The sequence below is a fragment of the Melozone crissalis genome, unplaced genomic scaffold (assembly GCF_028551555.1).
Source record: "Melozone crissalis strain CALT ecotype California unplaced genomic scaffold, PUWL_Pcris_2 ptg000029l_1, whole genome shotgun sequence".
NCBI lineage: Eukaryota > Metazoa > Chordata > Aves > Passeriformes > Passerellidae > Melozone > Melozone crissalis.
This window is the reverse complement of record NW_026535807.1, coordinates 11,216,259-11,230,310: the sequence shown is the minus strand read 5'-3', so window position 1 is coordinate 11,230,310 and position 14,052 is coordinate 11,216,259. Positions and strand designations below refer to the sequence as shown.

General features: G+C 40.9%; 1 protein-coding gene across 1 annotated transcript; it reads right to left on the bottom strand.

Moving 5' to 3' along the window:
- Positions 1 to 2,000: 2,000 nt before the first annotated feature.
- On the bottom strand, positions 2,001 to 14,052 carry SEC61A1 (SEC61 translocon subunit alpha 1). The gene is made up of 12 exons (XM_054281104.1): positions 13,972 to 14,052; positions 12,680 to 12,747; positions 11,959 to 12,024; positions 11,792 to 11,870; positions 10,735 to 10,866; positions 9,306 to 9,415; positions 8,954 to 9,107; positions 7,978 to 8,138; positions 7,265 to 7,462; positions 6,754 to 6,945; positions 5,110 to 5,186; positions 2,001 to 4,322 (listed from the first exon to the last, which is right to left on the bottom strand). The coding sequence occupies exons 1-12, from the start codon at positions 13,976 to 13,978 to the stop codon at positions 4,136 to 4,138; spliced, it is 1,431 nt and encodes a 476-aa protein (XP_054137079.1). The 5' UTR covers positions 13,979 to 14,052; the 3' UTR covers positions 2,001 to 4,135.

Here is a 14,052-nt window from a genome sequence, read left to right as displayed (position 1 = left end):
AGGTCCCCAGCTTAGAATATTGATTTTGCTTTTAAATGCTTATTTTCTTCTTTCCAATCCCATAGACTGTCTCAGTCTAGGCTTAAGTGGCAGAAGAAGACAAGTGCTCCTTGGCACCCAGCATGCTTGAAATACATTAGAAAATATTACAAATGCTCTAACATATTATTTCAGCGTTTCATCTTAAAACAACCTCAATCCTGGATGCAGCTCCAGGAAGCTTAAATAAATATTGGCAAACTCTGCTCCGAACTTTTTGCATTGTACGGAAAGGACACATTTGGGACGGGTTGGATGCGCCTTTCCCCGATCCCGAGTGCCGCGCTTGACTCGCAGGGTAACATTGCCACCCGGCGGGCAGAGGCTCCGGGCCGGGCTCCGGGCTTCGGGAGGCTCAGCGGAGCTCAGGAGCCGTTCCGGGACCGAGGATCCGTTCTGGAGCCGCAGCCCCCGGCGCTGTCCCAGCCCCGCATCTCCTATAGGGGCAGGAGCAACCCGGCAGAGGAGCGGCGGGGAAAGGAGGGGAAGGACAGGCAAAGCGCACACCGGGTACAGCAGGGATGCCGCCGGTGTCCCTCGCTGCCCAGAGGGACACTGTCCTGTCCTGTCCCTTCCCCACGGGTTAAACAGCCCGCACGGAGCCGCAGGGAGGCAGCCGGGCCGGGAAGGGCTGGAGGGCGCAGTCAGCAGCACCCGGAGCAGGTCTGGGATGCAGGCAGGGATGCTGGCCCGGACCCGGCAGTGTCACAGCACACCCGTGAGCAAACAGCTGCCAGCAACCTCGGAGCCGCCCCACAGCAGTGGGGAAATGCAGGGCCACCTAAAGCTTGTTATTCCTCCTTCCAGAGAGGACAGTTAGGACAAGCAGTTACTGGGCCACTCGGCTTCCTCCTTTTCCAAAAGCTGGCTAAAAACCTAAATCACAAATTCCACAAATCAGTCTGTTTACAGTATGGGACAGAGTTATCCCCAGAAAAAAAACAAGGGAGCACAGTCATGAAACATTTAAAACAACAACCTTTACAGTTGCAGCTAAAACGATTTAATTTCTTTTCAAATGTTTGAGAAATTAGAAAAATAAGTCCATTTGTTTGCCATCTCAAAATTACATTGCTCTAGGAATAAGCGAACTAGAATAAACCAGATGATTTTTAAAGCTTTCTGAATAATGACAAAAGGGACAAAAATTAAATAGCCAGCACTTAAATGCTAAAGAAACTTTCACCTGAAACCTGCAGTGCAGAAGAAAAGGACACATCAAGAATTTTGCACAAAACAGCCCCAGCAGAAAGATGTCAGATGTTGCCCTGGTGTTGGTTCACATCCAGCTCTTGCACATAACTCATCACATCTACAGCCACCTCAATTATTTCTGTGATCATATGTGTGATGACATAACATTCCCACAGCAACCACAGTCATCAGTGCAAGTCTCCTGATGGAAAATAAAACAGCAAGGGAGAAATCAGGCTGCTTTTTAGAGTGACTTCAAACACGACCAAAATCATGGCTGAACTTCCTGCACCCAGTAACAGTATTTTGGGTAAATTTGCTTTCAAGTACTGGGATATATCTATTCAGGAGGAAGGCAAAATTTTCCCTTACTCTAAGTTTAAAAGCTCAAAAGGCAAAACAATATTGGGAATATCATCAGCTTTAAGTTTTCTTGTCTTATCACACTACAAAATGACTGGCATTGTATCTCTAATGGAAATAGTTTTTGTTAAAGTAATGCATCATTACCCCACTCACCTTCTATTTACTTGTGCAGTGCCTTTAAAATAGCAACTCAAAAAAAAAAAAGCCCAAAGGAATGGTCAAGATCCAGTAATTTTGGCAACCCACTACTGAGAGCCCTTGGAGCAAATACAAATTGTCTTCATTTCACACTGACACTCTGATCAGGTGTTTTGAGGGTACCAGTATCTCAGTGTCATAGGTGGGTAACCTTACTCCACAAGTGTTAATTTTAACAGTATCCAAGCACCAAAAGTCAAGCACTAGCTCCAAAGATGTACTTTATTTCATTATAAAGCAGATTTTATAGGCATTATTTCTTTTTGTGAACATCCATTGTATGGCCAGCAGGTTCTGCTTTGAGGACACAGGTGTTTGATAACAAAGATTCACCATTAGACCACAAAAATACAGATGCACAGAACAAGTGCTGCTTAGATACCATAGAGCAAATGGTCTAAACTGCAACCAGTTCAAACAGATATGACCAAAAATACAAGTACAGCTCCAGCCCAGCCAGAGCAGCATGCACAGAAGTGGAGTATTTTTATATTAAAATAGTTTGTATTGGGTTTCCTGGAAAAACAACAGAATCCCCAAAGCAGAATTGTATCAGAACTCTTTCCTTTTAATGCCACTTTTTCACTGTCCCCATTTCACATCACAGTTGTGTTGTGGTGCATTAATACTTCATAAAACCCACAAAAATTATTCAATGTAGTGTGACATCATAGTGAATGGCTGACAGTGATCATTTCATGGATACTTCATCCCAATTCTTTTATTCCTTTTCCAATCGTGATCCTCATCCCGGGCATTTGGCTTTCATTCATAGGTGCATCTCATTTCACATCTGCAGATTTCCCACGTGTTTGGTATCTGAGTTCAGGGTATTAACAAGGGTTTCTGGATGTCATCTGTGCTCCTTGGGTGTGTAACAGAGTCCCACCACTCCAGCAGGAACAGTGACTCACAGACTGTCTGCCCAACATGCACAAATGCATGTTGATGCAGTGTAAAGAAAAGTTCCAGCAGCCACAACTCCTCCTTCTGGTTCCCATGTTGTCCAATACTGATTGAGGAGAAGTGCATTTACAAGACTCATACACAAATATTTGCATTTGGTCCTAGGCACCTGATTAGCACTGACAACCGAAATTAAAATGGAAAATTAAGTTTTATTCTGGTCCATTACAGTTTTAACTGTAAACTCTCCATTTTGAAGGTGTGATCTTCAAAAAAGGAATCCCAATACCTTCTGAAAGTGTATTTTCCTATGTACCACTCAAATCCAATGAGATTATAGGATGGAAAAGCCTTCTACATAAGCCCCTTAGTGGAGTTATCTGACAAGGGTTTCCTATCTAGATCTACAAAAGCAGACAAGTAGCATCCATTCTTTCCCCTCTTTTGTGGTAATGAGACTCAAAATTCACTAGATATGAGTAATCAGATAACATCCTGATTGCTATGAGACCAGAATTCATTATCAGGGAGAGAAACTTCACTCTAGCAAAGAGCACAAGCAGATTTGCATCTAAGCAGCCATAACACTCATTCCTTTCAGCTGACATGAAAACTAGAAGCACAGCCACTAATGGCAATAAAGACTAATTAGAAGGCTTTACAAAGTTGGTTTAACCAAGTTTCAAAGTAGCAACTCTTAGGCACAGGTTCTGGCAGAATCTAGATTTACCTGAGTTTTCTGCTTGTGGAGGAGAGGTGGTGGGAAAGGACACATTCCTTTCTTACACAGAAACTTGAAAACAGTCTCAAGCCAATACTCAACAGCTGACAAAGTCTAGTGTAGTAATTACACGACAAAACATTTGGAATTATAGATATTGTATCATAGTAAAAAGAAACAACTGCCTTTCAAATCTGCCATACTGAAAAAAGAAACCCCTAACACATGAAACACCATTTGTGCTTACAACTGTAATTATGGAACTTGAGTGTCAGATGGAGAGATTTTTTTTCACCATTACTGCAAAGGAGCTGCAAAAACAAGTTAAATGGAAAAAAAATCCCTTCCAAAAATTCATTTAACAAACATTAATTAAAACCTGTAAAGGCTTCAGGTTACTAAATGTGAAAGGGGCTCAAAAAATTTTTAGGAGTCATTGAACTAAATCCAAGTCAGAAAACTGACTCTCCTAACACATAATTAAAAAACAATTTTCTTAAAAAATTTTTTTGCACATCTTCCTCATCAATTTATAAAATGCAAAGAGTATGCTAGAAAAGTTTGAACATAAGGGAATGTGCTTTGGAAACATTATTAAAATATGCGTTTCTATAGAATGACACTATCAAGTTTATGGTACTTCTTTTTTCCTGACTGGCTACACTTTGAGAATGTCCCTCCTCTCTTTCCTGGGTCCATGAGAAACTAGGTTTAGAAAAGAAGAGCTCCCATACTGCCAACTTCACTCTGTTCCTTTACAAAAATTTCAAAGTACTGATAAATGATGGTGACAGCGAGCAGAATTCCAGTTCCAGAGCCAATTGCCCCCAGGAAGTCTGCCAGCACAGAGAGGGCACCAATGCAGAGCCCACCAAAGGCAGCAGCTGTAGGGATGTACCTGGAAAACATGAATGAGAATAGGAAAGGGGCATTAGAGTTTGCTTAGATAGTAACAAAAAAGTCAGTGGCAGAATACTCTCTTCCCTTGTGGATCTGCAATCTGGATAAGAATATAAAATGCTCAACCTGACTGGAGAAGAAAAAAATGCTACACTAAGAGGAGAAGGTACTACAGTCCACCATGCAATTATGCACAAATATTAAACTCATGGCTACTGGCTCTTCAAATCATCTGTAGGTGACTGAAATCCAAAGTTACAATAACATTACCATAACAAAGGGTACCTTTGGTACCACAAAGGGTACATAGGTCCTGCCCTGAAATCTGAAAACCTAAAGACATCAACCCCTGCCCACCTCTGCACCTAGGAAATTTAAGTAACTACTTGTTTTAGAAGCAAGGTCTGCATGAAAACAGCTCTCAAGACTAATAACACAAGAAAAATTACAGTAAGAAAATATTTCTGGGTCAGCTTGAAGTAGTAAAGTACACTGAAATGCTCATTATTAGCTACCCTGAGTAGAGTACATAAATTAAAAAAAAATAAAAAACCAGGAAAATAAAAGGTTCAAAATTTGAGGCAAATTCTTTAAATGCAAGGCAAAAATAAGCTGTACTGTACAAGTCTTCCCTTAATGAGATGAAGTTCTATGTCATATGCATGTGACATCGAAGCTGAAATAATATCTGTGTTCTAGGATCTAGAAAATGCAAGTCAAAGCAAACTTTGCCCTTTGTTTGCCCATAACACCTTGCATGAACAGCCAGTGAATCTGCAGCTCACCTGTTGAGTTCATGTACCATTGAAGTTTCCCTGTGCCCTCGCATTACCATTTGCTGTTCTTTCAATTGCTTGGCAACCTGTATTGAATCAAGGAATAGAGTAAGTAAATTTACTGTGATTTCCCAAGGCCATGCAATGTAGTACTGTGGGAAAACAGAAATAAATGGTGGTGGGGTTGGGTGTTTTTTGTATTGTTTTGTGTTTTGGATTGTGTTTTACATTATTCATCAGAGTTCAAAACATCCATTATTTTAACTTCAGATAAATTACAGTCACAGGCACTTTTCTACCTGTCAATTATAAAAAGCTTTCTGGATGATTCTAGTCCTACTGAAAAAAGGAAAATTTGGATACTGGTAGGCTCTCATACACATAATTCAATCCATCTTTTTCCATCTACCTTTCACCTGATGAGGGTTTTACAGATGTTGCAAAATCATTCCTTGAAGTGTTTATTCCATTTCAGTTTCCTGCATTCAGTTGAGTCAACTATTTATTTGTGGAGCCACACTAGAAACTGGACTTAGAATCCCTTCTTGGAACACTATTCTTAAACTGGATTTCTGCAGTTGCACAGGGTTACAGCAGAGCCCTGCAAACACTTCACTAACAACTGTGGGTAACAAACTCTAGCAGGGGAACATGAAGGTGACTCCATGCACGGAGAAAACACACTTTGAGATGAGTAAGCTGCCAGTTTTCCACTACACAGTGGAAACTTAAGCAATGATTTATCAACTTTTATTTCTGACTTTTTTGCATTTGAATCTAAAATTATTTTATTTAGTATCAGGAAAAAGTATTAAAGTGTTAAAAACTGTCTACTCTGAATACTGGACTGGTTCAGTCTGAAATAAAAACCTGACTGGACATGGCTGTGAGTGCCTCCCTGCATGCCTGAGAATCAGCAAGATGCAAAACAAGAGAGTGCTCACACTGTTACAGTAACTGTGCAATTACTTATTTGTAAAAGAATGGATTAAACCATTCCACATGGCTGCCAAACTTCACCTCCTACCCACAATACAAATCTACCACAATGACAGCTATTTTCCATTTTATTTTCCAACTCCAATTTCAGGGTGATGTAGCTCCTGAATGTTAAATATCCTGTAGCAAATGGAAATTTTGAGAAGCTAGCCTCAGGTACACCAATGCACTGCATTATATTCTCCATTGTCAGTGCTCTCTAGTTAAAAATAACAACCGATAATTAACTTTTCCATAAAGGAAGCTCAGAACTCTGTGTCAGGAATGGCTGTGTTTTACCTGCAAGTTTTTAAGTGGCACCTGCCTTGCACACAGTGCACCTGTCATGTGGCACTGAAAGAGTTTCCACCTCTCCTGCTACCTTTCCTGCTCTCCCACTGATCATGTTTTTATGTTCTAAATTGCCTAATTCCAATTAAAGCAATTCATGTTTTGATGTTGTTTTGAAAAAGCTGTAAACAGGAAAAAAAAGACCTCCATTCTGTCTTAATCTTTCTCAATTAAAAAAAGATACAGTCCCTGTTTACACAAATAATGAAATTACCAACAATATTGCCAGCAGAACAGCTTTTCAGAAGAAAGTCAGTCTTATTCTTACAACTGCCCATCTGTTTTCATCATGTAAGCTCACATAATTTGTCATTTTAAACTTACATCTTTGGCAGAGGAGCCAGAGACTTCAATCCATGTCTTAGAGAAGAAAGCACAGGAGCCCAACATAAATACAATATAAACAACTGCATGTACAGGGTCTTCCAACACTGAAGAGAAGGACTCTGGAGGTGACAGGTAGTAACAGAGTCCACCAACTGGATAAGCACGAGCAGGGCCTCCAGATGATGTGTCCTGGAGGAAGAAAGCAAGCAGTCAGTCACCAATCTTCTCACTATTTCTTAGCCATTAAGCCAAGTCTTAGAAAAGTTTGTATCACCTTTGCATCACTTTGCATCATTACTACTGCAGCAGGACACAAATTTATATTCATCACAGCAAGCCTTCTATGCTACCATTAATTCAAACTAATTACTAATTCAGGAGTTTCAGTGTGTATGACTGAAAAAGTCAATCATCAAAGTGTGTCTTCATATTGGGAGACCATCTCTTCAAGCCCACATTTCAATGGTGCCCTTGTAAAGATGTATGCAAGATGAGAAGGAATACTCACAGACCAGGTGCCCAGCAGGCTGACCAGCAGGTTGCCACTGAAGCGGGCAGAAAGCATCTGGGAGATGACATACAGGTTGGACACCAGGGCAGACTGGAGAATAATGGGAATGTTGGAAGTGTAGAACAACTTGATGGGGTAGGTGTTGTACTGGCCTCGATAGCGAGCAGATTTGATAGGAAGATCCACTCTGAAGCCCTGAAAAGTTTTCAAAAGAAAGTCCCCAATTACATCTGATGTGAACCCAAAAACTGCAAAACTGCATGGTTGTCTAAACACACAGCCACACACAAGAAGGTATGAAAGATTCAGACCAGAAGAAATCTGAAGTTTCAAGAAGACTGAACAAAGCATCCAGGAAAAGAAACATTACAACTTCCTATATTCTCCAGCAACAAACAGGCCTAAAAACTTCAAAGTGTTTCCCAGTAAAAAGCAATAGCATTTGGGTTAGACAGTATCACATGTGCACATGCATCTGGGGTATTTTCATTTGGTTTTTTGTTTCTTTTTTCAGAGACCAAACTAAGTCTCCAGCCTTCTGTGAGACTATGGTAAGTGTAGAAACTGATTAAGAGAAGACAGTGTATAATGAACATCCAGATGCTGCATGTACAGAAATGAGCCTTGTAAATATATAATGTCTTGTAGAAGGAAGCAAATTTCAGACCCACAGTCCATACAGTTTTACAACCCCCATTATTCCAACCGACCTGGAAGTAAATGACAATTGCAAAGACAAAGATGGTGGCAATCAGATTCATGAGGTTGGGGAGGTTCTGACGGTAAAAGGCCTCACGAAGAGCTCGGACTTTGTCTGTGCGAGTAGCCAGAAGGTGGAACAGAGCAATGATGGCTCCCTCAAATTCCATGCCTTGGAAAGGAAAAGAAAAACTTAGGTGAGCTGTGATTATCTCCAAGTTTCAGTGTTTTGTCCCATTAAGCACACTTCTGAAGTACAGAATAGGATTGCTCTGAGTCTTTTGCATCTTGAGCATGTTCTCAGACTTTTATATTGTCAACCTTCATATCAGCTATGTTATTTCCAAGATTTTTTTTTAAATCACCTTGTACTGGCCTAGAAACTAAATCATAACCCAGCACAGGATAACTCTATTGGTCTCTAGAAACATTGACAAGCACCAAGTTCTTTCTTTCCTCCTCCTGATCAAAAAAAAGAGTAAACTTACAGGGAAGCATAAGGCTTTCTAGTGTCAGTTGTGGTAAGACACAAGCTATTGTTTGGATTACACCAAATGGCATAACCTCACCTCAGTTTTCTACTATACAGCAGCAAACAGGATCATCTCCAGTGGAGTTTGGAGAATAAGATCTTTAGAGCAAAGTGTACAAAAAGCAAGGAGCAGAAAGAAACAGCTAATATTTGGTCAGTATGTTGGACAGCAGCCATAATACAATGGCAGTCCACTACAGCTGATTTCTAATGAAGGCACTGTAAGAAACTCAAGTTCAGTAAATATCCTGTGAAATACTACAAATTGAGAAAAAATATCTTTGTGCCTGCACTTTGCAGAGCAGCAGCTGCTGCATTAGCAAGATTCACTACACAGTCAAGATGGCAGCAACAGTATTTGGCATTAAGTTAACATTAAAAAAAAGGAAAAAAGAAAAAAGATGTTCCCTTTTTGTACAAACTATTGGTAAAGAAAACAGACTGTGCCATATTACCTCGCCCAGTGTTCACTGTGGTGGGGCTGAATGCTTTCCACACAATGGTCTCACAGATATTGGTGGCAATGAAGAGAGAGATGCCAGAACCAAGACCATATCCTTTCTGGAGCAGCTCATCCAAGAGCAGAACTATCAAACCAGCAACAAAAAGCTACAGCAAAAAATGAAATACAGCATTAGTTCCATGTCTTTTTCATTTTGTTAGAAAAATGTGTATTAAAAGATTAGGCTATATGTGAAGAAGCAAGTACACCTGGGCCTTTTTGCTCTGCGTGAGGGATAGCCTGTACATAAGGCTGATTTTTTGACCCTTTCAGAGAAAGAGTAAGTAGAGAAGATTAGAAATTACCTGGATTGTGATAAGCAAGCAGATACCAGCACCCATCTCAGATGGGTCTCCATACATTCCAGTCATTACATACACAATGGACTGTCCAATGGTAATGATCATTCCAAACACTACAGAATAAAAAGAACAAGTATGTATTTGTCCTGGATCCTTATGTCAGTGAGCAATTAGAGAAACAGAAATCACTTTTTTGTACAGAATCTTGGTTTCAGCTGAGATAGAGTTAATTTTCTTGTAGTAGCTGGAGAGTACTGTGGTTTGGATTTTCCATGAGAATAATCCATGAGAGGCTGATGTGCTGCTGTTTTAGTTGTTGCTCAGCAGTGCTTGCCCCAAGTCAAGGACTTCTCAGTGTCTCCTGCTCTGCCAGCCAGCAGGTGCACAAGAAGCTGGCAGGGAGCATGAGCAGGACAGCTGACCCTAAGTGGCCACAGGGATATTCCACACCCTGGAATGTCAGGCTCAGCAGGGAGGGCTGGCCAGGAGGGGCTGATCTCTGCTCAGGAACTGCCTGGGCATCCAGCAGGTGGTGAGCATTGCATTGGGCATCACTTGTTTCTCTAAGGTTTTACTTCTCTTTCTCCTTTTTGTTACAGTTGCTGTTATTGTTATTATATTATACTTTGTATCAGTTATGGAACTGTTCTTAACCCACGAGGTTTATTATTATTTTTCTTATTCTCCTCCCACAGGAGAGTGAGCAAGTGTCCCATGTGATACTTAAGTTGCCAGATAGGGTTAAACCACAACATTTGGGAAGGAATACCTAAGTCACATGGAGTTTAAATTCAAGAGCAAGTTAACCTTGTTGTCTGAAATCTGGCACTGAAAACAGAAATACACACAGATAGTTCAAATGCACTTAGAAGCAAATGGGATTGGTTACTAAAGGCTGCTTTAGATACTGAAAACTCTGAGGGTGTTAAGATATTACTGCAGCAATTTATGATTTTTTCCAGTACACATAGCAGCAAATAATGTACAGCACCAAATAGCTACAAAACACCCAATTTTTTCTGGAGGTCATTATGAACTGACCCTTATTGATGAGAAAGATCCATGCCTGGAGCTGCAAGGTATAAACAGCTACAACCAACATCTTAATCACCATGAAATACTCAGATTAACACTGACCATCACAATTCAAAAGGTGAGTCTCCACAGTCTCTACACTGCCTCACTTATCTGGGAAGATTACAGCAGCAATGCCAATGGCACTGACTCTTTTCCTTTTCATACCTTTCTGAAGTTTAACAGCCAACAAGGCAGAGAGCTGTCAGTAGGACGCTGATGAAATGCAGGTGTCTGCAGCAGAAAATGACACAAACCCACAAGTCCAACTGCACCACTCATCCCTTGGTAAATTCACTTTCCACTGTCAGGGTGAGATACTCTAAAGCACCAGTGCCCAACATGAGCTGTTACTCACATTTCTGGGCTCCATTGAAGAGAGCCCTGTCCTTTGGGGTGTCACCAACCTCAATTATCTTAGCACCTGCCAAGAGCTGCATGATGAGCCCTGAGGTGACAATGGGTGAAATGCCCAGCTCCATCAATGTTCCTGCCAGACACAGGAAGAACAGCGAAGTTCAAAGTTAGTTTTTATCAACCTTTACATCACAATGGACAATATCTAAAACTCCAAATCTCCGTAAATGTAAAAATTAGAAAAACAGAAATCACTTTTTTGTACAGAATCTTTGTTTCAGCTGAGATAAGAGTTAATTTTCTTGTAGTAGCTGGTAGAGTACTGTGGTTTGGATTTTGTTATCAATGATAACAAAAGTTTGTTACAAGTCAGTTTGACATGTAGTACTCCTCAGTACCTCAAAAATACTGTGCTCACTGAAAAAATACTGTGCTCTGTCAAGAATATATTTACTCTATATAAAACAAAGTAGGATGTAAACTGATAGCTCAAATGATATAGAATGATAAAGAGCATTCAGGAAACTGTCACCATTCTTAATTTATAGCTGCATTAGAAAGTTTATATAAATTTCTGTTTCTTGGGGAAGCTATCATGAATTTTAACCTTCACACATGCATTAGAAAGCCTCTACAAGAAACTGAAATTTACATAAACTACTGTGCAATTCAATCTTCTGTGTGACAGAGTCAAACAAGTCATCCAGGAAACCACAACACTCAAGGAAACCCAAATGATTTTGAAACACAAATCACAAATCTTGAAGATTGCAACAGCAGCAATGCGGATAATTAGGAACTGTCTCTTTCCTAACCATTTCCCTCCAAAATAAAAAGCTCAATTTTTGTACATATAATAGACTGCACACAGTCAGCCATAAACTCATTTTGTCCAGAACGTGCCTTTCCCAATGCCACACTGATTTATCACTTTAAATAATACAGAAAAATTACTTTTCACTCTCCAGTTTTTATATTCATTACCATGGAGCAGAATGCAAGTCCAAAACCATTTTGATTCAAGATAAAAACATGCCCTCCTGGAAGTCTGACCATACCTCTATTGGATGCCAAAATCACTCTCATCCAGTAGAAAGGATCTGCAGAGTCTGATGACATAATGCCAAACAAGGGAATCTGCATTTCCAACCAAGAGATTAAATTAGAGACCTCATAGCATGCTTGAAACATTTCAGCTCTTCCTTAAAAAGGGAAGGAAACATACCTGGCAGCATACTAAGAAGATGAAGAGTGTGATAGCTGTCCATAGTACCTTTTCCTTAAACTGAATCTAAAGGGAAAAACACAAAACCAAAAATCAACAACAGATTATTAAGCTGTCAAGATAATAAGATCTAGTACATCAAGTAAACTTTCACAGCTGCACATTTGATTTTCTTGTGGAGGTACAAAGTACAGAATACCCAAAAGAAAACAACATACTGTTCATCCCTTTCATCCCACATAAGACCAAGGAAAGCTACAAAGCTTTATTCAAAATTTAACCCAAATAAACAAGCTTATGTCAATGCAAGGTAATTCTAGTACTTCCACAGAAATGAATCTTACATTTTCATGAGTAAGAGCTTATGATGAGAAAAAAACAGTAATAGGGAGCAGCTTATCTCAGCAAATAATCTTAGATTAGAGCTTATGAAGCAGAGATTTTAAAGTTGTGGCTGTAATTTACTCTAGTTTACACTTCAATGTGTACTGCCTTCAACATCTCACCATGCACTGCTGTGACATAAACAAATCTGCCAAACCCCATTCATTCTTGTACAACCACATCCACATGAGATGCACCCCACATGCACTCCACTAAAAACAGCTGTACCTAAATCTGCCATTCTCCCCTCAGGGAAGAAACCCCAAATCCTACAAATGCAAACTCTGATTTTATAGTGCACAAATACAAACCTAGGAAGTAAGTTTTATTAACCTACCTTCCGTTCTGGCTTTTGAATTTCAGGCAAGATAACACAGAAGGGCTTGATCACTTCAAGGAATTTTACTGTACAGAAATAAGTTAAAAGACAAAGTGAGCACACAGACACAATGAACACTAAAAAAGCTCAAGCTGAATTGAATTTGAACATGTACTCTATATAATAAAAGTCCCAATTCTGGGGAAATTTTGGTTGGTTAGTTTGGAGCAGGGTGTATTTTTTGTGTTATTAAATTCCTATCTGTTCTAATTACACAGAGATTCAGCTAACACGTTTTAAGTACAGTATGGACTAGGAACAGAATTAAAGAAAGTCAAGTGTTTTCCATTTCACCAAGTAGGCTGACAGCACCAGAAAACCTTTGTAATTGCTTTACATGAGTTCATCAACACCCTTGAACTTTTACTTCATGGCAGCTTCTGCTCAAGCAGATATCAGAGAAAAAAGTGCCTTGGGTATTATATATATATTACTTTTGAGCCATACAGTTTAAGAACTTTTGGGCCATACAGCTTAACAGCTCCTACCCATGCAATTAAGAAACATCAATTTAAGTTAGTCTACAGAACATCTCATGCCATGATCCCCTCCTAGGCAAAAAGACACATCCTTAGATCAGAAGTCTGTCTTAAAATAAGCATTAAGTGAAGAGGGGATTTGCAAAGTCACAAGGTCTCCCATAAGCAGAGAGCTCTGAATTTGAGGAGTTAATTCTAAATCTGCGAGGGCAAAGGTAAGGTTGCACCCTTATTTTGGACTGATTTGAACTAAGAAGCGTACTACAGTGCAGAACTGAAACTACTGCTGCCTTTCCACCTTTCCATGGAAGGCTGCAACTTCAGCGGCAACCTAAGCCCAGTCCGCAGAAGATATTTTCTTAATTTCAAACGACTATGTCTGAAAAGCTACACTGGACCGCAAAATTCAATTTCATTCAAATCAAGGTCTCTCCCAGATCTACAGTAACACCGCCATCGACTAAGACGCCTCCCAAGCAGCTTTTCCTGCAGGTTCGCACGGATCGATCACCGCGGGATGCAGGCACAGTCTGTAACTCCTGTGACATTGTCCCTGAGGGGTCACACCCGAGGTGACATCGGCCCCGCCACTCCGGCACCGCGCCCGGCACCCTCAGCCCGGCAGGGCCCGCCGCAGCGCCCGGCACGGGGCACACGGCGCCGGTTCCCTCCCCGCCATCAGCTGCCACCCCCGGGAGCGGCTCTCTCCCGGCCAGTGGGGAGACGCAGGAGCGCAAGGGGAGCGGCGGGACGCGGATCCCCGGTACTCACTGCCCATGGCGGCGCCGGCCGAGCAGCAGCGAGCGGCGGCCGCGGCGGGAGGGACACGTCAGGCTCCGAGCGCTGCCGCCC